This window comes from Physeter macrocephalus, chromosome 6 (assembly GCF_002837175.3).
Source record: "Physeter macrocephalus isolate SW-GA chromosome 6, ASM283717v5, whole genome shotgun sequence".
In the NCBI taxonomy this organism is placed as follows: Eukaryota; Metazoa; Chordata; class Mammalia; order Artiodactyla; family Physeteridae; genus Physeter; species Physeter macrocephalus.
Window position 1 is genome coordinate 12,254,500 of NC_041219.1, and position 24,338 is coordinate 12,278,837.

The following is a 24,338-nucleotide window of genomic DNA, read 5'->3' on the forward strand; positions in this document are numbered from 1 at the left end:
AGCAGTGCAATTAAGATAAAGCAGAAAGCAGCTTTACACTGGGAAAGAAGTTATTTAAATACAGAAATAGCACCTTACAAAAAGGAACTGAGAAATGTAAACTTGGTAGGTAGATTCAAGTATAAAAGTTATACCCTCAACTCTTGTACCAGAATGAAAGGGTTTCACAAACCCTGGACAGTGTAGGGCACACACACACCTCCCTCAGTGCTGACTCAAAGCTGCATTTCCTTAGCAGGATCACCGACAATCTTTTTTTTTTTTTTTTTTTCTTTTACGAAATTATACAATGATAGACTCAAGATTGCCACGGCTCCTTCACCACCCCTACTATCCAAGTCTAGCTCAGCTGCTCCACTACCAGTTGCTCTGTAACAAACAGATTCATATTCCCGACAGAAACAACCACTGCGTTATTATTTCTACACATCACAAAGACATGTGAAGAAGTGGGTACTGAATACAAAAGGAACCTGCTCTTGGTTTTCTGTTGCTAAGTATGGTCACAGAATCATAATCTCGTTTATGGGTTTGTTTCTTAACACCCCTCAATAACTGTGAATCCTCTGAGGTTTATGTGGTCATATCATGAACAGAATTAAAAAAAAAAAAAAAAAAAAAGGATAGAGAAGTTAAAGTGGCGGGTATCCAAGAACAGTAAGGGGAAAATCAGTCTGTGTTTTCATCTAAATATAGACCTCTCAAGTGAAAATATTTTGTGGAAGGCCTGAAGCATGATATATTTAAAATGCATGTATCCTGTGCAGATTTATAGGCCATGTGTCTATAATCTACTTGAAAAAGGCATATTTTTGTTTCGATAGGGAACCCATCATATTAGTTCAGGGTAATCATTACCATGCAATTAGATTAGCTGATGATGAGAATCACATTTTTTATCAGTTTAACTCTAGAGAAGACTGTGAACAAGGGGGAAAAAATACCATCTTGTAAACTTTAAAAGTTTAGTGTTGATAAAAATTTTATATAATAGCAAATTTATTTAATCTGGCTATCTACCTCAAGTTTTCAAAAATCTTGTGGGGGTGATAAGGCTAATATTATCCTGTAGTTAATATAAAGCTACTTTATTCAGACTCCCAGAGTCTCTTAAATTAATATTTTTATTCTTTCATATAACATTTTCTTGGGTCCAAAAAATAAAAATAAAATCCTACTCCAAGATTCCACATCTAAGAAGTATAAAAAAGGAGAAAGGAATAAAGAAAGGAAGGAATGAAGGAAAGGAGGGGAAAATGAAGGGAGGGAGGGAGGGAGGGAAGAAGCCATTTACTCTGAAGAGACAATGAGGTAAATAATACATCTAGGCATACAGAGATCTAGTTTGGCTACTTAATGAAACCCTAAAGTAATATGGTTTAATAAAGGGATACTGGTAAGTTTCCAGAATTATATTTATGCTAGAACAACGATCCCCTGCACTGTCTGTTCTTATTGTGCAGTTCTATGAAAAATAACTCTGATTTGAATATTCTTGGATTTTGAACATCAATGTGTCCGTTTTCCCTCTTACTCTTCCCAACATGAAGAAAAAAAAGTAAAAGAAAAAAAATAAAGTTATCACCTATTGTCCTACATCAATTTCTACACTGTCACTCTTCAGAATTCTACTAAAAGGTCCCAACTAGGTTCCAATTTTCCATATAATTCCTTTCTACCATCCTGATTTATTCAATAAACAGCAATTGCTAGAAGACATCCCATACCTGACGTTCTACAGTTAACATTTAAATTAAAAAAACCACAAAGGCATGTAGTGAAGGAAACTGAACATAGTAGGATTTTTTTTTTTTTTTTTTTTAAACAAACGAACAGTAAAACCTCACCGTTCACACAGTTATTGAGAAGCAGCTATCTGGCTGCTAGAGTTCATCTTAATTCTCAGGCCCAGCTCAGGTTAGCACAGTTCATTATAGCAAGGTGTGTCTTCACAGTTATTTTGGTCTTGACATTCCGTCAGCTATATACACTTATCCACATTTTTACTAGGTTGTAAAGTAAGTGCAGGGCAAATTATAGGAAAAAAGTACAAACATTCAAGTCGTCATACCCTGAAAAACATGTGTTTTGCTGTCGTTGTAAACTTTTTGCACTAAATCCCACTTCAGGAAAAATAAATAATACCATAGGATTCAAACTGAAGTTGGCTTCCTGATGAAGCCGAAGGAAGCAGTAGCTTTTTCAAACTGCAGAAAGGAAGTTTCTCTCACCACAGATCTACTCGGGGTGAGTGGGAATACACGTCAAGAACGCTCAACCCGATTAAGTGCTAGGCGGGCCCCCCCCCCCTTTAGAAAAACCACAAGGCTCCAGGAGGCTGTTCAGATCTCCTTCCAGCAACAAGATGATTCTTGAATGAAAACCACAACAGTCAGTTGGTGCTTCCACTGTGACACCACGCACAGAGTCTGGACTCTAACTGGTAAGAAATGCACAATTAGGAACAATTACTTTCAGGAAAATAGATGCTTCCTGAAGATGGATAGTTAACATTAGAACCAGGGGATGCAGGAGAGAGGAAGGATGCATGCTGAAGACCGGATGGTTTGCATTCTAGTTTCCGTTCACCATTAGGACATGACCTGTAACACAGGGAAATTCAGGCACCTCCATCCCACCCCGCTGGGCAAAGCGTCAGGTTAGTCGGCCCCGCTGCTGGGGATTTCGAGCCTCCTCTGTGCTGAGCTGGTGTTTCGTGACTGATTCCTTTCTCTTCTCTTAAGGACAGGGTCCCCGAGGCTGCCAGGCGTCTTGAAAAACGTCTCTCGATGTGTGCGTCGGATGCTCTTGGGGGTCACTGGAACTGGTGACTAAAATAGAGAAGAAAAAAAAAAAGTACATAAAAACAGAAGTGAAGTCAAATTGTACCCAATCTCTGAACTGGAAGCCCCCTCTTTCTTTTTTTAATTGAAGTATAGTGGATTTACAATATTGTGCCAATCTCTGCTGTACAGCAAAGTGACTCAGTTATACACATACAGACATTTGTTTTTTATATTCTTTTCCATTATGGTTTATCACAGGATATTGAATATAATTCCCTGTGCTATATAGTAGGACCTTGTTGTTTATCCATCCTACATATAATAGTTTACATCTGCTGATCACAAACTCCCAGTCCTGCCCTCCCCCTGGCCACCACCAGTATGTTCTCTATGTCTGTGAGTCTGTTTCTATTTTGTAGATAGGTTCATTTGTGCCATATTTTAGATTCCACATATAAGTGATATCATATGGTATTTGTCTTTCTCTTTCTGACTTACTTCACTTAGTATGATCATCTCTAGTTGTATCCATGTTGCTGTAAATGGCAGTATTTCATTCTTTTTTATGGCTGAGTAGTATTCCACTGTATATATGTACCACATCTTCTTATCCACTCATCTGTCAGTGGACATTTAGGTTGTTGCCAGGTCTTGGCTATTGTGAATAGTGCTGCTATGAACATAGGGGTGCATGTATCTTTCTGAATTATAGTTTTGTCTGGATATATGCCCAGGAGTGGGATTGCAGGATCATATGGTAATTCTATTTTTAGTTTTCTGAGGAATCTCCACACTGTCTTCCATAGTGGCTGCACCAACTTACATTCCCACTAACAGTGTAGGAGCCCACTCTTGACCTGTGTCGCTTTGATCCCAATGCAGGTGTTCCATCCTCTTTGCCTTTCTGTCACACTCCTCCAATGTATCTCCTTCACAACACCTACCACAGTTGGAAATTAGCTGATTTATTCTGTGTGCAGAAAGGCAGCTTAGCGAAGAGGTCACAAGTGTGGCACTGACACCTGCAGCCAGGGTTTGGGCTCTGCCATAACTAGCTGTGTGACCTCGGGCAAATTACTTAACCAGTCTGTCCCTCAGTTTCTTCATCCATAAATGGGGATGATAAAAGTACCAACTTAGCAGGGTTGCAACAATTAAAGGAGATGATATTAATAAAGCACTTTAGATCATGCCAGGCAAGTAGTATGTGCATGTGTTTTTGCTCTTTTTGTTTACTTGCTAATGTTTATGCTCTCACATTAAATATTTAACCCTTTAATGTGGCCTAAAAGGGCAGGGACCATTATCCTGTTTACTGTTATATCTTTACTGCCTAGGTCAGTGCTTGGCACATAACTGGTGATCAAGAAGCATATGCTATATTATAATCACCTTGTTTAAAAACTAACATGTATATTTCAATGTCTAACAAACTTTTGAGCCCCTGAATTACTTATCTAAAATACTTTTGGTACAACGTAACTCTTTCTCTGGGAGAGAAGTAATTACTCTGAACAATGCCTAATGCATAACAGGAATTCCACAAATGCTCACTGACTGAACTACAGGTGGAGTTGGGGGAGGCAAATAAAGTACTGTTTAATTTATATTGATTACAGACATTTATCTATGTACATCTGTATCTATTTTGAGTATGTATATATATACACATCAAGGAAACAATGGATATATTAATATATAGCCATTGCCTCCGAAACAATGCATTTTATGAAATGATATAGGCTAAAAATCTTTGAGCTAGTATCAAGACTTTCGTTTCCCTTGATTGTTTCTATAGCTGCACAATTAAAATTCAGGATGGTCTCCGTTATTGACCTAATGGAATGAGAGCTTGGAGAAACCATCTGAATATTCAGCATGCATCAAAAATCCCCATGAACTATGCTTTAAATAAGTTCCTTCTGATTCTAAGAAACAGATTGACACCTAAAACGAGTTTTGCCTTTAAAGCACAGGATCTCCCACCTTCTGTCTCCATGCTTTATGAAATAAGCAGATACCTCTGGGTCTACAATGGAAGCCAGGTAGAATCTGATGTAGAACCCCTGTCCTACGGTTGTTTGACTAAAATCTGATTAAACGCAGGCAAATGCTATCACGGAGTGATGCTCCTTCTTGTGCCGAGCCGAAATGAACCTTCAGGACTCACCTGTTGTAATTTTACCACAGAGGCTGGATGTCCTCCGTAAACGGGGGACTCGGGCTGGATGAGGCTGTGTGATCGTGACATCACCGGACTCAGGTTAAGTGAGTGTGGACCCTGAAGCTGAGCATCTGCGGAGGGGAGTGTCGATGATTTTGGATTAACCAGGGCAGCAGGGCCGATGAGAAGATGAGCTGTTGATCCAAGGCCAGGCAAGCCAAGATTCACAGGTCCCGTGCTTGGGAGAGCACTGGGTGCAGAGGACACCGGCCCGGGCATCGTGGGTGAATAGAGAACAGGAAAAGGGCCCAGCGTCGGCGATGGCAAGACCATGCATGGAACACTGAGCGGCGGCAGCTGACCTGAAGACGGTCCCACAGCACGGGGGTGCTGATTGCCAGATAAGAGCACACTGAAACCATTTAATCCTGGAACAGAAGCAGAACAAGGTGAAAGTCAGGGCAATGTGAAGACACCATCCAAGCTCCCACCCCTCAGGGCCCTTTCAAACGGGAGCCCACTGTCAATCAACCCTCACGCCGCGGCCTGGCCACCCCCTCCGTGCTCTCCCAGCCCCGCACCGCCTCCTTGCCACAGCGGCTACCGCTGAATTCCCAGTTACCTATGTGACAGTTTGGTGGATGCTTGAGTCTCCTGAGAGACTTTATTAACATGAGCTCCACTGAATCCAAATTGAGGAGGAAAGTGAACTTGGTTGGGAACAATGATAGCTTCCTTTTTACAAACTTCTAACAGAAATTTATATTTCCCTCAACTAAGACCACGGGTAACAAATCACAACAGGATGAAGGGTACCTTGACTTTATCACTAGTAAAAAGCACAGATGTATTCATATAATGTTACCACGCTAGCAGACGTCTTAAGAGTCTACAGGTCCCCACAACTTTGAAGGTATGAGAGGCCTGCACTTGCTGTCAGATCTTTTTATTACTATAATTTAAAATAATTCCTTTTCTAACTGGATTTCAATATAATTGGCTTCCTCTGTAATCCTATGTGTTTAATTTTCTGCATTTGTAAACATCCTGAGGAGGAATCCACAGCCTTCACCATAGTGTCCAAGGGCCCATGGCCCAGAAAAAGCTACTGATCCCTATGCTGGGCTGTTATTTTCATTCTGAAGAAGCCGGGTCTGTTTTTTTATTTATTAAGGTATCAGCAACACTGAGTAGAGTGCTTAGACGAAGCCCTCACAAAATATTTGCTAAAGGGATAAAGAATGTTTTCTAGATAAGTGAGAAATAACAAACACCTACCTAACCTGTGATGGAACAAGGAATTGAAGAAAATCACTTTAAGTCTCTTTGCAAGAGAGCAGCTTCATGTACGCAATGCATATTTTAAAAATTAGGTATCTGTTATATTTCAGCTTTATTTCAAGAGTAAGAGCATTTATTGAGTCTTACTAAGTGTCAGGCACTATTATGCTAAGTGCTTTCGATGTATTATCTTATTAAATTTAATCCAATTTTCACAGCACCCCCATGAAGCAGGTGCTGTTATTATTGCTGTTTTACCAATGAGGAGGGCTGAATACTTAAGTTCACGCAGATAATAAGTGGTTTTAATGTCCAGCCCTCTCACTCCAGCCCTGCACTCGACCACAAGGACATGTCAGCACTTCTGGATATTTAAGAGATCAGCATGTGAGCTGCACATGGTGGCCAGGACGTTCATATTGTTTAACTGACCCACTGCCAGATTCAGCTGAATTATAAAAACAGAATCATCTTTTGAATTCGTTGTGTTTTTTTACCAAGTAAAGTGGAACGCATTAAAAATAAATTACCTGCCCTAACTGTTTTCTCCTTATCCGTGAGGTTGGTGAAAGTGAAAGCAGCCTCTGCCTTCATTTCGTTGATGGAGAAAGCAAGGGGCTAGGAGTGAAATGACTCAGAGGCAGCTCATCAATGCACCAGTTTGGTCGGGTGACATGAACAAAAATTTAAACATCAAATTTATGATCCGAGTACCCCAAGGGACTCGAAGACATGACACCCCTTACCTGCTGGCGACTGCACATAAAGATACTGCAGCAAAGAGGGCTCTTTGGTGCTTTCATTTTCTTTTGAAGGCATTTCTATCTCTGTATTTCTAGAAGGATTTCCCCACTCAGAAGAAATGAAGCGGTCTGCTGTAGCCTTTCCTGAAACCTCCTTTGCAGCAGAAAGTTGTCCATTCATGTGAATGTCTTCATGGGGTGCAGGTCCCCTTTTATCCACGGTCTTGGAAGAGGCAATGTCTGTGGAATCTATGGGTTTCTAAGTACAACCCAACCAGGAACCAGAAAAGCAAGTCAAAATCCCAGCAGTAAATTATAGTAACAGCTTTCTCCAAATAGCTAACACATAAACAAAAAGGTCAGACACAGCTGTGTGCCACACTGATTTGTGTAAGTCAGTTGTTTCTGTCATATTTATAGGAATGGCCTGAAGATCACTGTCACGTCATGGGCTTCTGTAGGCTTACGATTTCTTAAGCACAGAAACGATGGAGATTTTAATAATGGGAAACTGGGTATGGTGTTTAGACTGTGAAATAAATTTCTGAGCTGGAACCCATAAAGGGTGTTGATGCTGCAGGCTTTTAGGGCTTGATAAGAATTGCAGGGCTGACCCAAAGCTGTCTTGGTTATCTAAGACACGTATACATAGATATACCAGTCAGTCTTTTCCTTCTGTTTTGCAACCCCAGGCTATATACAAAATTAGAAAAATACATTCTGGCAGGAGGAAGGCATAGAGGAGGAAGGGTCTTAATTAATGGACTGATTTCCATGAGGTGTGCCTCACTGATCCTCTACAAACGGCTGCAGGGAGAGTGCTTCTGCTTTCTGAGAGTTTCACCAGTCATATATCTCATTAACCTCCGAAAGCCTACTGTGGACAGCTCAGATTTTTGTTCTTTTCATTTTGTGGCTATAGGGAAACGGGCTCTCTGAGCAGTGACACAAGCACTGACATAGACACTGAGAGCCAAACGGCACCTACATTCCTGACTGTGGACCTCAGGTGCACCGTGGATTAAGATGATTATTTCATCAACGTGTTAAAAAAAAAAAAAGTATAGCGAAAAAGACTGGGAAAGAATATACAAACATGTGGACAGTGATTGCCTCTATGTGGTGGGATTATGGGTAGGTTTTTTTTCCCTCTGCACTTTTTAGCATCTTATGCAAAGTGTGATTTTTATAAAAATCACTTTTGTTACAGTACCGCTTCATGGCAAGATTCTTTGGGGCAGCCAGTCCTGGGCTCAGTTATACAAGTGACACATGCACTACTTCCTATTCCAGACTCAGTAGCTTATCTGTGTGTCTCTGTTGGGAAGGAATTACGGGTCGACGGGCGGGCCATCAGCTAGCACGTCCACCTGAACCCCTTACCTTGGGCATGACGAGGGAGAGGGGGCCGTCTTCGTAGTCCCTGCTTTGTCTCTTCGTGGCCGGCTCCTCCTCCTCCTGGGGCTTCCTCTCCTCCCCTGGGCGCTTCTGAACTGAGGGTGCGGCTGACCACTCTGCTGTGCCTTCCGAGCCCCTGCTGTCCCTCTCTGACCCCGACCCCGGGGACGGAGGCTCTTGCAGGCTCCCACACAACATGAACAGCGAGGTGGAGGGCACGTACACCAGGGGCTGGCCGGCCAGCAGAGTTGGCTTCAGGCTCTCCATGTCCAAGGTGGCAGAGGTGAGGGAGACACCTCCTTGTCCGTTCAGACCATTCTGGGCAGAGAAGGCCTGCAAGTCCGTTGGAGTCACGGAAAGTACTGGGTGGGCCAAGGCATTAACACAGTATTCTGAGTCAACAGAGAGGCCAGGGAAAGGAGCAGCGGCCTCCAGGCTGCTTGATGGAGGTATCGCTCTCTGATTGGCAAAAGTTTCTGCCCTGGAATAAAAGAAACAGAGTGGGGCCCATCTAGTTACCACATTCTACCAACTCCCGACTCTGCTTTCCTAAAGAGAGATGTACCAAAGCAGGAGTGAGAGAATACTGCTCAGGACGCTATCAAAGCGCACGCCTCTGAGCCCATGAGCCGACTCCAGAGGCAGATGACCATATCACCTGGATGGATGGTTAGGGGTGCGGTAGGGGAATCTCAGGTGAGGGCTGATAGAGGCTCCTCCCCTGCCTCTCCCACAGCCAGCAGTCATCAGCTACCCAGCACGTACCCCTTCCCAGGCACACAGATGCTACAATGACTAGCATAATAGGGTAATAATTTCACATAATTATTATAACACTAGCTACTCTCATCCATCCCCCCTGCCCCCCTTTACTAGGGAGGAAAACTGAAGCTCAGAGGCTAATCCACCCACTGAAGGTCACCCAGTGGGGCCTCACAGTCAGTCACTGTGAGAGATGCTGGGTAGATAACAGAGTCTAGGCCAGACATTGATTTAAAGGACACACCTAGTTTGTCTCAAATCCACTGTGAGATAAATGAAGTGGGCAGTGAGTGAGGAAATAAATTTATCTACAAAATTATTTTCTGAAATTCTTGTCCCATTATGCTCCATATTACTACAGAATTTTTAGGCAGCACACATTCAAAATTTAAGTCCCCTCAATCGAGGAGATTATAAACAATGTCTGGGCCTTTTATAGAGAAAAATTTCCAAATACTAGAAAGCATGTTTATATTTTTAGCATTATTTTGCAAGTAGATGAGGAAGACTCTTTTTTTAAAAAAAAATTATTTTATTTATTTATTTTTGGCTGCATTGGGTCTTCGTTGCTGCCTGTGGTCTTTCTCTGTGGTGAGCGGGCTTCTCACTGCGGTGGCTTCTCTTGTTGCAGAGCACAGGCTCTAGGCACACAGGCTCAGTAGTTGTGGCTCACGGGCTCTAGAGCACAGGCTCGGTAGTTGTGGCACACGGGCTTAGTTGCTCCGCGGCATGTGGGATCTTCCCGGGCCAGGGTTTGAACCCGTGTCCCCTGCATTGGCAGGCGGATTCTTAACCACTGCGCCACCAGGGAAGCCCAGGAAGACTCTTTTGAGACTCCTTTAAGAACTAGTAAATAGAGAACAGGGATTTCCCGAAACCTCTGTGAGGGAATCACTGAGAGCAATTTTGCCCACATTCTCGCCCCCTGTGGTACTGGGAATAAGCGGAGTGCACGGAGCTGCAGAGATGAGTAAAGCTCTCCAACCACAGCCTCCCGGAACGAGTGATGGCTATCACTCAGCTCCATGAAACAACGTGCCCACGCTGATGGTCGCGCCCACTGCCCTACCTCTGGCCATTCACCTTCCACCTCCCCATCTCCACCAGTAAGATCACCGTCACCTGAGACCCAGGTGTTTTTTGTGATGCCTCTTTTCTACTTCAGTGACTCTTGCTGACTCACTGTCTTATACTGATTTCCATTTCTTTCCATCCCCAGCTGACACGGCTCAGACCAGCACCACAGCAGACTAGAATGACTAGGAATGCTCTATTCTATGATCTCCTAATCTGAAGCCCTTCTCTATTCCAACCCCACCTGCTTAAAGCAGCCAGAATGGTCTTCTCCAGTGAACCTACAATAACTCTTTACCATCCATCTAATAAATCCAAACTCTTCAACTTGGCTTTCAAAGCTTTCTGCCAACTTGACCTACTTACCTCCAATATCCCAAGCTCTTCTTATAAATACTTCCTTTCATGATCCTATTTGGACAAATCATTAGGGCCAGACTAACCAGTTTATTTCCCCTCCACTCTCTGATCCTGGCTCAACAATCTGTTTCTTCCTATGTCTGGCATTATAAACCCCTCCTGTCTTCGCTTTAGCATTTCCTCTGCTTCCTCTGCTAATATATGATTTCCTTGAAAATCAGACCCCAAATCTGACTCAGCTCTGTCGCTTAATAGCATTGTGACCTTGGGCCAGTTACTTAACCTGTCTGGGTTTCAGTTTCCTCTCTGTAAAATGAGGATAATAGTACCAACCTCAAAAGGTTGTTTTTGTGATATTAGATGAGATAATACACATAAAACTTCAGGAATAGTACCTGGTAGTTCATAAACAACGTTAGCTACGATGATGACAAAGTGATTCGTGGGACTCTGATGTGTCATTTCTCAGTGTCACATTAGTAGTGACTTGTCTTTTCTCATTGTATTTGCCTTTTTATTTATTTTTTTCCTTGTAAGCTTTCATGGCCTAGGGGAATAAATTTTTCATACTTTTGTGTCCCTGATGCCATATCCTGCACAATGCTGGGCACAAGGGGGAAACTTACAAAATTCTTAATAAACAAATGGCTGACTTTTGAGCAGGCCTGTTAAATTTTACCTTTTGATGGGTGGCATTTCAATTTAGTCAAAGTTAAGACTAGGAAATAGAAAAAAAATATACTTGGAGTTCTTAAGACTACTTACTGTGAATTGTCTTCTATTTTCTGTCTGTAGACAGCTGCCAGACTTCCAATTTCTAAGGAGTAGCCACCTGATCCTAAAAAGGAAAATGAAGGTCTAGCGAATATAGCAAGGGACTTATACACAGCAATTATATACAGCAGGATTCATTATTCACAGCCCAGGGATTATAAGACTATCTCAAATCCATTCTGGTTTTGATTCAAACAGAGAAATGTCCAGAAGCTAGCTGTTAATGGTGAATGCAGGTCTCAACAAAGATTAGTAAGAAAACAAAAAAGCAAGTATTGCTTTGTAAGTCTGATGAATTGCTGAGATGCATCAAACAGGCCAACCATGGCAAACCAAATGATCTTCAATCTTTAAGGCCGACTAGAATCAATTTCAGGCATGGGGCTATGTTTATAACCTTGAAGTCACCAATTCTTTTACCCCCCCACATCATTTCACTTGAGGTAAGTGAGAAAAACAGGCAGAGCCTAGAGTCAGCTCACTTTTAAATGACAGTGCATGGGTCGGGCTACAATTACATGGTGACTGATGGATTCCATGGATTAAGTAAAGGCAGATACCTTGTTTTTCTCTGTAAGGGCTGCTGGGTTCTGAGTTCACTTTCCTCTGGATCCTCTCAGAAGCCTGATCTGAGTTGAAAGAGCCATGTCGAGCAAGCTTCTGTTTTGCACAGAATTGAATGCGGCCATATGTTTCTCTTTTCAATTCTGGTAGGACAGATGCAGAAACATCCACTAGTTCTTCATCTAAATAAATAAGAGAATTGGTGGTGTTGTTATACAGCTATAATTCAGGATCGTTTTAGCCTTTTTAAGATATGGCTTTGAGGACCTATCATTGTAATGGAGCTACCCTGTAAATTAAAAACTAAGACAATCAAAGGAATTTTATGAGCCTTGTGTCAAACCCCAATTTCTTTCAATGTATTGTACTAGTCCTATTTAAAAGTTAGTGGATGACTTTAAAGTAAGACTGAATCCATATATATTCTAAAATTATCTAAACTGCAACAAAAGTAGAACAGGATGTTCTATAACCCAAATTAGAATGGACCTGACATTTTAGATGCTTTCTTTGGGCAGAGATATCCAAGAAAAACCCAACCATACTCAGCCCAACATGCATATTTAGAGATTTTAACATTAATTGAGATCAGCCTCTTATGCCACAGCCCTAGGGCAATGAGTATAAGAACCTCTGTTTTCTATTATTATGCTTTATTATTTCTTTCTTATGCAGTAGGAGGCTCAGTTACTAAGTGACCAAAGGAATAAGGTCAGCAGAAACTTCACGGCTGAAATGCTGCAAAACAGTGAGGATAATAGAAGGCTGGGCCTTGGAGGCACATTTTCTGCTTAAATAAGCCTGTGTGAAATCAGGACAGAAATTTCTATACAGAACCAGGCCTATATTCTACAAAGAAATGACCCCTGTTGTTCAGATAGTCATTCCTACCCTGCTCATCTGTGCTATTTTTTTGTAAGTTCAAAGCATGTACGTTTAAATTATAAGACTGATTTAATAAACTGAAAGGCCCAGCTAGACTTACATTTTCTAAAACACACAAATATTGAAAAAGAAAATCACCTTATAGTTTTCTTTTTCTTATAACAAAAACCCAACAGATGTTCTGTTTAGAAAATCCGAAGTTAAAAAAAAAAATCAGAAGTTATAGAATCACAAAGAGGAAAATGGGTCAAGATAGTAATGGATCATATCTACCCTCCTTCCTGAAACGAATAAAATATTGGACAAAATATATAAAACAATGGCTCTCAAGACACTGGACATCAGGCCAGTGATCCCTTAGAGATCACTGGGAAGAACTTAACCCATTTCCTCTCTGAATTCCTACCGAGCCAGTACTGCCACGTGTAGTGCTTAAGAGTTATCTAATTTTCAAATGTGTGCTAATTATACCCTTCAATAGAAGCTCATTAACCAACTGAAGTGCATAAGGCACTGACCTGGGTACTAGGGTGGAATCAAAGGTGAATAAAAACTGTGTCTGCCCTCAAAATTGTACAGCAGGGACAAAGCATAAGATCATCACCAAGTACAATAGCATGATGCTAAACTGCGATGGTTTAGATGAGACATTCTGCTCTGGGTGATCAGGGAAAACTTCATGCAAGAGCTGATGTTTGAGTGAGATCTTGAAGGTTGAGTAGAATATTTCTATGTTGAAAGGGGGAAGAGAGCTTCACAGGTGAAAAGACTGGGAGAAGCCAGAAGCAGAGGAGTAGAAAGTGGCAAAGTTGTACACTTCATGCTGGGAGGGACTGTATCACATACGTCTTTGAATCTCTCACGGCGTTAGAACAGGGAAACCTCGGAGATATTGTGGGTTTGGTTCTAGACCACTGCAATAAAGCGAGTCACATGAATTTTTTGGTTCCCCAGTACATATAAAAGTTAGGTTTACACTACATTGTAGTGTGCAATAGCATCATATCTAAACAAACAATGTACATACCTTAGTTAAAAAAATACTTTGTTGCTCAAAATGCTAAGCATCACCTGACAACGCAGGGTTGCCACAAACGTTCAATTTGTGAAAAACACAGTATCTGCGCAGTGCGATAAACTGAAGTATGCCTGCGTAGTCCACATGCAGTAAGTACTTGCTCGGTTGAATTAATTAGACTTGGTTTTAAGTGGTTTCATCTAGTTCCTACGTGAATAATGTGTTACAAGTGAGGTAGAGAGCTATATCTTTTATAAGCCTGGGTTAAGCGCAGGAATTTATACTACTAAGACTAAAATTGGAAAGGTAACTTAAAAATAACTTTAATGGCTTTTTTCCAGGCAGCATAGCCATGCATAAAGTAGCTGGTACAGAAGGATCCAGTCCCCAGTTGTGCAAATATTACTTTTGAAGTAAGCAGAAGATAATACCCTCTTTTGCTCTAGTTTAGTAAAATTATGACATTAGCAACCTTTTAAATAAATTGCAAAAAAAGGTGTTCATTACATCCATACTATATTTCGAAGCCATCTTATTACATATTAGTTTTGGGATAGTAATTGATATAATTTTTACGTTATCTGGAATTTCAAAGAAAAACAATGTTTTATTCTGCTAATGTAGAAACAACCAGAGTTCATAAGAAGTGTCATTTAAAAAATTAAAAAACATTTTCTTTTATCAAGTGTCATTTTTAATCCTCAGTCCCAAACTTCCAGGAACTTTGGAATAAAATAAAAAATGCAAAAGAGCTGTGATTTAATAGTTCCAGAAACTGCCAGGTTCTAAGTTATCTGTGTGTAAGCCAACCAGCATAAACCATTTGTAGACTAAGGCTCATTGTTCCAAGACTGATGTCACTAGTCTAATTTTGAATGTGATGTGGGTGATGGGAAATGAAGGTGAAGATCGATCTCACTGTGTGGTAGGTGTATGATTTGGAAAAGGAACTGGGGATTATACATAAAACGGTCCCTAGCAAAACCATGCCTTACCAGTGGAACTGAAATCCACAGGCCCAATCCACTTGAAGGCGGGTTTCCGGCCTCGCTCTTCTGTTACATGCACTTTCTTTATCAGTGCCAAGCTGGTCAGAACATTGGCTATGTCATAGAGGCGTCGTACCTTTGCTACAAGATATAAAGACAATTGTGGTCACACCATACATTGGTCAGCAATACCATTACGTTTTAGTTTATGTGACAGGTCTCTTTCTAGCCACCATATATAAGCCTCTAGCAGAGAGCAGTGGGGTAGCATGAAGAGACCAGTGGCTCCGGCGTGAAATCACCCAGGATTTATGTATCTGATGACACTACTAAGGGAAGGTCACTGTGTTCTCCCATTTCCACAACTTCACACCTCGTACAAGAGGAACCTGGTGACAGGCCAGGATCGCTGTGATTGCAAACGTACCAAGGGAGGGAAATGGGCTGTAATGAAAGGCTTAGGAAATGTAATTCTGATCTGTGGCTCGTCAAAAGCTTGCCCGGAGCTTCTTCCAGCAGGAGGTGGTGGCACCTGCTCCATCAGGCAGCTAGGCTGTGAAAATGACAGGGATTCCCCAGAGCTTCCTGAGAGGCTGGGCACTGCTGGGCACACAGACTGTCTAGGGCTCAAGGTTACGAGGTCCGACTGTGCTGAAGACAGGCAGCACCTCACCTTTAATCCCAGCGGGGGAGGGGTGGGATGGGCATTCCCTGAGTCTGAAGAGGTTTTGGGAGAGACATTTGAAAGTACAGGGACTGGAGGAGAAATTCCGAGGGGTGGTACACATTAAACAGGCAGGATGATACCCACAAAGTACGTTCTATTCAAGAAATCAACTTAGAGGTCGGAAACCTACTTGAACTTAGGGCTAGGATCAAGCAAAGGGCTTTGATTACTGACCAGAAACATCAAGCATTCACCCCAGATGCCATAGGCTTCCCAATCCTGATAGAGCTGGATTTTATCTAGTCATTTCTCCCACAGGGTGGCTATACTTCTAGCTGGAAACAAACAAACAAAAGCTAGAGAATGTTCAGCTCATGGTTTCTCAGGGCCTGAATGAGCTACCAGGAGCCAGGGGCCTTCGGCTCAGGACCCAGGCTTGATGGAAAAGGAAGATGCACGGGGTGTGAAACCTGGAAACACTTTCCTCGTCCAGCAGCCATGTCCCACCACCCCTATACCCTACCCTGCTCATTCCTCTGGTTCTTACCTGTAGACAACTTTCATGTCCACCCATCAGAAGAGTATGCAGGGGGCAAGGAGAGAAGGGAAAGAAAACTCAGACATTCCGTCTTGGATGCAGCGATACTAAAGAGAAATGCAAAGCCTCTTACATCCTCCCTGACCTGCATTTGTGGGATGCCATTCTGCTTCCACCATCCACTCTGCCGAGGAAAAGGCATCGGACAGAACTTTCACAGGAATTCTAGTATGTGACCAGCTTACCTCTCACAGCACCAAGAACCTTTATGAAGGCAGGAAGGAGTGCACGTCTCAAAAAATATAATAATTTTTTAAATCTCTGAGGCAGCAAACATCAGCATATGACATCCCACTCTTTCTGTGCTAATAAGTGGATTTAGGTGAAGATGCTTACTTTTAAATTTACTATGATCCGGCGTATCTTGGCTTTCTTCTATCAGTATTTTGGCAGCCACATCAAGAGTAACAATCTTGGTTTTGGAGACCAGGAACAGCATGACAAATTTCTGGCTCATAATTCTCAGAGACTTATCTTTTCTACTGTTTGCAGATGCTACAAAGGGAATAAAACAAAAGCGTCAAAACGTAATTTACCACAATAGAGACCGTACTTCTAGTTTGCCAGACCTATCTAACTGTATCAGCAGATGGAAACATCACTCTTGTTACAGTGATCAGTGGAAGCCTGTTGGACACACATCATAAAAAGATGGTTCACAAAGAAATAAGATTTTCTTGTGGGTCATAAAATTACAGTAGGTATAAATTCTGAAATGCTTTATATTCATGCTTCATTGAATAGAAGCCATGAAGTAGTTTTCCTGAAGCAATTTTGGAAAAGATTAAAGTAGAGGGATAAAAGGATAGAGTTAGGGATCAGGAACTATTTTCAGAACATCAATTCTTCCCTCAATGGCAGGGTCTCCACTTTTATTTCTCTGAGCCCACAATAGCTAGACTATACCCTCCACATAGTAGGCACCGACCTCTTCCATCGCTTTTCAGAAATAAGTGAAGAAATAAACAATAAGTAAATAGGAGACACTGACTAGATGTGTGTTGCCATAGATGGCAGGCAGACCATCGCCGACAGATGGCTGTCTCCTCTGGTTATTAGGATAAGAACTGGCTCACAGGGTGGAATTAAAAAGCATGAGGTAGTAAATGGAATGAAAGCCAGGCCCACCCTTCCATTCCTATTGCTTATAAATGCAAGTGAAACGTTAGGGATACTTGCACTTTGTTATCTTAGCAAGGAGGAGCAGGGTGAGAATGAAGGATCAATCGTTAAAGGAGGGACAGCACAAATACGAGCTAGGAGGGGAAGAACAATGTAGTATAAGTAACAGAAAAAAATCCGCATCAAATAAACGTTGTCTATCTTTCTAATCAGTATTTTCTGCTAATGGGGTTCTCTTCTAAGTCATCTACTCCAGTATATAATTAAACAAATAGGATCCTTTGAAGAGATCCATTCTTTCCAAGTAAATTTTCCTTAAAGGTTCACAAGCAGGAATCAGCATGGGGCTGTCAATCTGAAACGGGAGCGCTGTTCGAGATCTACGGGCCAAACACACCAAATACCAAGTGAAACTGCCACTAGACAGTTTTTCAGTGAGGTCGAGTGGGCAGCCCAGTCGGGAAGCCATCTGTCTCCCTGTCTTCAGGAGAGGGAATAAGAGGACATCTCCCTCCAGGGTGGTCCATTTCGCTCCTCCCATCTTAGCAGCGACTCTCTTCAGAAGACACCATCGCCCTCTCCCTGCCATTACTCGTGTGGGTACCGTGGACTCACAGGAGGGATAGTCCGGTTCAGAGAAATCCAGTAACTGTGGATCCTGGGAATCTGGACAGCCATCTCTTTTGCGTTCCCCAAACTTATAATCCATCAGGTCGAGCTCTTTCTGTTGGAGGTATGCCATCTGCTCTTCGTATTTCTGCTCCTCTCCTAGCCTCTGGAGGTTCCTCAGGGTTTTCGGCAGGCTGTGCCGTCCGTGCCAGCCGTACTGATTCTTGGCCACCCGGCTGACCAGATGCAGCGACTCCAGCACATTCACAATGTCGTAGATGCGTCTCCTTTCAACGCCTGTTTGAAAAAGAGAAGCCAGCCATCATCATGCCGACCAACATTTTTGAGTATAAATTCCTTGAAGGCTTGGACCTTGTCTGTGGACTATTTTGTGTGATACTCTGCCCAGCAAATATAATTGCTCAACAAATTCAGACTATATGAATGCAAGCCAAAGACATTTTTTTCTTCTTGGGATCCAACTCTCGATAAGATCTAGGGTAAACATCCACCTTGAGATGGATGACAGTTCCATCTGTATTCCATAAATAGTAGAGCAACTTTTCTTTGGACCTGTTAGGCAAACCACATGAACATTTCAGTGCGTTAAAACTGGTGGGCTTGAGCAACACATGTCATAGTAATAAATGCGTGATGAATGTTGGATGGTTGATTTTGACTTGTATTCCTAGTTATACAGACTATAGACCTGTGTCCAGTAACTGTTAAGTCATCATTGGACCATATTCTCCTTTCCTGGAGTTTGAATGATGTGAAAAAATTACTTGTTAATTCTCTTAATGGCCAGTAAGGAAAACAGATGGTAAATATTTTGTTTCGCATTTTGCACTGGAAACTCAGGAGTCAAGGGCTTGGGCAGCCTTCTCAGGTTGCTGGAGGAAGCTAGTGCCGGGGCTGGGACAACATACAGGTCCATACGGGTCTCTCTCTGCTCATCACACCTGTGGACAACTCTCCCTGTATCCTGCCAAACAGCCCATTAATAAATAAAGCACAGAAACTCTAGCACAGGCTGACCTTCCAGTTCATCAGTTCCCTACCCACTTTCCCAACACTCCCTAAATAGCCAGGATACGAGCAGTCTATTGAATTTACTAAAAATATTTACACTGGTTAAGTGCGGGGGCTTCAGGGTCAGACTGCATGAATTGGAATCCCTGCCTTATCCCTTACTAGTCGGGTGAGCCTGGGAAGTTACTTAATCTCTCTGCCTTAGTATTTATCTCACAAAATGATGAGGATTAAATGTGATCATAAACTTAAAAGGGTTTCTGATAGGTGTTAATTTATCTACTCTTTTGTATGTTATTTGGTAAATATCAGTACTTCCTTCGTGGCACTGGAGATACCTAAAATTCCTGCTAGCATAAGAGGTGACAGTAGAAACAGATTTTAAAATCTTCCATCTTGACTCATCCTGTTATGCAAAAGGCTCTTAGGCTTTGGGGACTCAACTGGCCCCCTGTGCTCTCGCCTAAGTATCCGTAACAAAAGCCTCCAGGCATCTCCCAGAAAACTGGCCCAGCTACAAAAAATGCCTTCTTTCTCTTCACTTGCCAAGAGCTGTTCTATAATCAGGGCAGACTTGGTGCACGTAGCTCTTGGCCTTTCAAAGATTTAACACCAGAAATAAACCAGGTTACAGTGAAAACTGTGGAGCTGAGAGGAAATTCTACGCCATGCATGAAGAGGCATTTCGCAGTCAATCAGAACATTTCGGCTCATGACCCTGAAAGGCTCTTCACTCTCAAAAGCTCAGGCTTTGGTGCCAGATGCCTGCTGGAAGGTGTCGGCCAGAGCAGTCAGCAGCCCCTTGTCCAGATCTGCCTGGTTCCTTATTCCAGTCTGTTTTCATATATTAACACATCTTGTTGAGAGTGGAGCGTTATAAACCTTCCCGTTAGAAATGTCATGTGAATGCAACTGAGACAGCCCAGGGCCAGCCATATGTCTGGCTGTTTTGTTATTCTATATTAGACACAAGCTGCTAAGTCTCCATCTAGCGGCTAGACATCTCAAGAAATAAGGGAAGATTTGGACAACTAAGACAGGAAGATGATGCTTGATATGCACCATAAGTGTTCAGAAGGTGGTGCCGGCAAAAGCCCATAGGCAGCTACTTGCCTGAATAATCACTCACCTTTGCAAATCTGGACTAACTGTCCACTGGCTGGGTGCGCCTAAACTTCCCACGTCACAGGTCTCAAGTCCTGCAGGTAACTCTGGGGCTTGCTCTGCCAGGAAAGTCTTCCCTGGCACTGAGCCTTCTTTTTCTTTTGTATTCAAGGCAATCCGATTAATCGTAGGCATGGCATTAGTTATGTCCTTGAGGATTTACCAATTGTTACCATGCTTCCCTTATGCCCCATAGAGCTTATCAAGAGCATCTCAGCCCAATAAATAGTTTCCCAGGCTGTGTAACTTTCCATTTACTAAAGTCACTCCCAGTTCTTTAACCTCTTACCTATAATATCAGTATTGAATCTACATGAGACCAGAAACTGGGAATGAATGCAATTTGAATGCTTTGTACATCCTTGGTTAAAATATGGTCTTATAGCTTGTGACCTGGGATAGAGCAGGAGTTTAGACTCAATCCCACGAGATGGTTACCCCCGAAACAGCTTCTAGGAAGGGACTCCATTTTTACGATCTCACGTGAAGAGAGATGGCAAGCTCATCTGGCAGGTCTTGGAAATTGTGAGACAGCCGGAAGCTGTTGCAAAAATCTTTGGCATTCTGCTCCAGGCGGTTATAACATGGGGATTTACAGCCTATATGAGAGTAGGAGCCCACTCTTCTGTCCTCCCTGGGACCTGTAAGGTAGCTTTCCAACATCTAATCTTTTGTCTTCTGCACTGATATCAGTGCAAGGACTCTTGATGAGGCCTGGGTATATGGAGGAAGGTGGCTTCATGAACCCCGATGAGAAAGACATCGTATGATCTGTTGTTTTACCCTCATCTTCTTTTTTTTTTAATTTATTTTTGGCCGTGTTGGGTCTTTGTTGCTGCGCGTGGGCTTTCTCTAGTTGCGGCGAGCGGGGGCTACTCTTTGTTGCGGTGCACGGGCTTCTCACTGCAGTGGCTTCTCTTGTTGCGGAGCACGGGCTCTAGGCGCGCGGGCTGCAGTAGTCGTGGCACGAGGGCTCATAGTTGTGGCTCACGGCTCTAGAGCGCAGGCTCAGTAGTTGTGGCACATGGGCTTAGTTGCTCTGTGGTATGTGGGATCTTCCCGGACCAGGGCTCGAACCCGTGTCCCCTGCATTGGCAGGCGGATTCTTAACCACTGCGCCACCAGGGAAGCCCCTACCCTCATCATCTTAAGACTAGTTTCCAGGACCCAGTTCCTCAGCTATGTCTACACCAAGCCTCTGTCCAGCCGGCTCACTTTCCCCTTCTTGTTTCATTGCTACCAATGCCACGATATTGTATTCTACTTCTGGGTTCTAAAATGGCTCCCCGTCAAAGTCCTCTGCTTCCTCCTAGCTGTAGAGGATCATAGGATGGCTTGAGGATGGTGGAGGGGGTGGGGGGAATACTTCTAATGAGAGCTGAGTAGAAACTGTTCCATGTAGCAATAAGAGTAAGCCAGGCTCTGAGTTGGGCATGTTACTGACATTATCCCCAACTTTTCTAAGTTTCTGCAAGGTAGGTGCTATGGTCCCTATGCTATAGTTGAGAAAAGAATAATTAACTTTTTAAAGCTCTCACGGTCTATAAATTAGAGAGCTGGGCTTCAAATCCAGCTCTGTCTTACTCAAAGTGCATCCCATGGTCTTCCCATCACAACACGCTGGCTCCTCATTACCTCAATGTCCAGCAAATAAAATCTTTTTAGCCATCAGTTTGAATAATTCAGTGATAATCATCTACTGGGTCACATTCTTTGGGCTACGGGAAGACATAGAACTAATAAACAAACTAAAAATATGCTCTGTCATAAAGCCCACTGGGCTGATTTCTTTGAGACTTTTATTCCCCTGTATGCAAACCCTCCTAATCTTTTAAGGGGACACTCTGACTTCTTCAAATCATGTGATTCCTACTTATTTATTGTCAACAGTATGTTCATCCTGAAACCAGCTGCAATCCACGTCCACTAGGAGTCTCTATTCTGAATCAGCGGTCTGCATATTTATAGTCCAGACACCACTGTACATTACACACACCCACGCCATGTGAACGCATGTATTCCTCTTTGTTATAAGGCTTAGCTGTTTGAGTTATATCCAGATGTGCTTTTACTAGTTGGGCAGACTTGCTGTGATGGTCACAGTATAGGGCTTCAAACATAATGCTCTTGCTTTCAAATCATGCTTTATAACAAAAATAACACCAGTTCTGAACTCTTTGAAGCATTTAAAAAAATAAACAGAAGGATATTTCTAAATATCTTTTGAGTCTGTCTGAAATAACATGGAATTAAGATATTAATTCGTAATGTGAGTCTTCTGTAAACATATTTTTTTAAGGTTAAGAAAACCAAATATTTGTTTGACCCTCAGGCCTAAAAGGCTCCCTGGAATTCTATGCATAACGATGACGACAGAAGAAAAGCTCTACCTGCTCCTCTCTCCTCACTCTTTTGAGGGTCAGCTCTTTACTTAGTAAAGGAGGTGATCTGAAGCCTTTGGCTTGCCTGAGGAATCAACTTCTCACCGTAACTGGAGACAGGCCTCCAGGTGATCCCATGATACATACCGAGACTGACAGCAACTTCATCTAGGGAGATGGTAGTTTTCTCAGTTGACAGTGGATAACTTGGATAGCGAGCTAGAAACTTCTGGCACAGGAGTCCTAAACTTTTCTGTTTTCTGCTTGGCCTTTGCTTTTCAAATTCGTCCACAGCACTGTCCCCAACAACATCAAGCTACGGAGGGCAGACAGAGGGAGGGGGGAAATGTCACAGCTAACATCTTAACAGAGAAATTGCAATGGGTGGTATTGGCGAGTTGAGGGGAACATCCAAATCCATACCATCCTAGATTCTGGTTAAAATACATTTCCTAATCTAATTTTCTTAACATTTTACCTATTGCTTTCTCTGAACTGAACTTTTCCTCCTTTGTGATTTGAGGCTGAGTCTACTGTTTGAAATAAAAAATGAACAATGCAGTCATTTATAGGTTGCTACAGCCTTGATTTATAGGTTGCTACAGCCTTGATTTATAGGTTGCTACAGCCTTGCTACTAGCGTGCTTGTAAGACTGAGATCAGCATCACCAGGAGCATGTTAAGAGATATAAAACCTCAGGCCTCACCTCAGACCTGATGTATCAGAATCTGTCTCTTCCTAAGATCCTGTGTAATTCCTATTAACGTGAAAATTTGAGATGTACTTGCCTGCATTGTGTCACCAAACTCTTTATTTTTCACAATTTACCAAGGGTTGATGGAACTGAACAGGGGGAGCTAAATCTTATTCTTCCTTATGCTTTCTTATTGTAAGTACATTAAATTAGTGTCCTTGTCTTATCAACTCACATTAGAAAAAGGCTCAATTCAAGCCCCAAGAAAAACTTTTTTTTAAAAGTATAGATATGCTGCTTTTTCAGTAGCTCTGGTTCCCTACAGGACAGGTAATTTAAAGATGATTTAACTTTAAAGCCCCAATCCAACGAACTGAACATACATGAGAATGATAAAATTCCCCAAGTCAAAAACATTTGGATTAATATTACCCTTAAAATCAAAGCAAAAATTATAATTCATGGCAGAATTAAAAAAAAATCCAAATTTCTTCATTAGATCAAAATTATTAAATACCATTGCTTAAAAAATTTATCATTTAAAAATGTGTACTGGTGAAGAGAGTATCATACAGAAGAAAAGAAAGCATTCATTATGAAAAATGAGATATAGAATAAGAGTTCCACTTCAGCTATAAATAAATAAAAAGATTAAGTGGAGTACTGCTTTTGACTCAATAGTAACCAAAAAATTGAGAATTCTGTGACTTTTTAATAATCAGGTAAACATTTTAAAATTCTATGAAAGGTCTTAGGAGCACAGCCTGTTTACCTGCAGACAGTCTGTAAACGCATCATCCTTGTTCTCAATGGGCCTGAACAGTCCTTTTTTCTTCTCTCGGTCTCTTATGTCTGGGCTGGCAGCACTAATGAGAATCTTCAGGTTAGCGGTGGGTGTCCATGGTTCTGCCTGCTGTCTGTCGACAAGCTTAACTGGAGTGATGGGATTTCTTTCTGGAGTGAAGATTTTTTGTTTCGATAAGTCAATTGGTTCATTTTTTATTGGCGTCTTTGGGGCCATCCTTGAGCGATCGACAAATATATTTTCCTATTTTAAAAAAGAGACCTTTTAGCGAAAATGAGAAAGGGCAGTTATCAGCTAAGAGTACACTTTATTCCCATTATTCACTAAGTCATGAAAATACAAACAGACTATATGTTCAGGGCTGAAAAATATCAGGATAGGACTAATGAAAATTATCAGAAGGATCCATGGGAACCAAAGAGTGGCTGCTACTCTTTTTTTTTTTTTTTTTTTTTTTTTTTTTTTTT

The 24,338-nt window shown here is 42.0% G+C and overlaps 1 protein-coding gene across 1 annotated transcript in view; it reads right to left on the bottom strand.

The window, feature by feature from the left end:
• Positions 1-666: 666 nt before the first annotated feature.
• The window catches only part of E2F7 (E2F transcription factor 7), a 32,576-nt gene continuing 8,904 nt past the window's right edge, over positions 667-24,338 (bottom strand). Inside the window, exons 3-13 of the mRNA XM_007119322.3 lie at positions 23,839-24,114; positions 22,519-22,687; positions 17,801-18,091; positions 16,400-16,558; positions 14,805-14,939; positions 11,903-12,088; positions 11,334-11,406; positions 8,358-8,853; positions 6,978-7,233; positions 4,957-5,378; positions 667-2,831 (exon numbers count right to left, since the gene is read on the bottom strand). Of these exons, the coding sequence (XP_007119384.1) occupies positions 2,661-2,831; positions 4,957-5,378; positions 6,978-7,233; positions 8,358-8,853; positions 11,334-11,406; positions 11,903-12,088; positions 14,805-14,939; positions 16,400-16,558; positions 17,801-18,091; positions 22,519-22,687; positions 23,839-24,114 (2,634 nt within the window). The 3' untranslated portion in view covers positions 667-2,660. The remainder of the gene's footprint in view (positions 2,832-4,956; positions 5,379-6,977; positions 7,234-8,357; positions 8,854-11,333; positions 11,407-11,902; positions 12,089-14,804; positions 14,940-16,399; positions 16,559-17,800; positions 18,092-22,518; positions 22,688-23,838; positions 24,115-24,338) is intronic.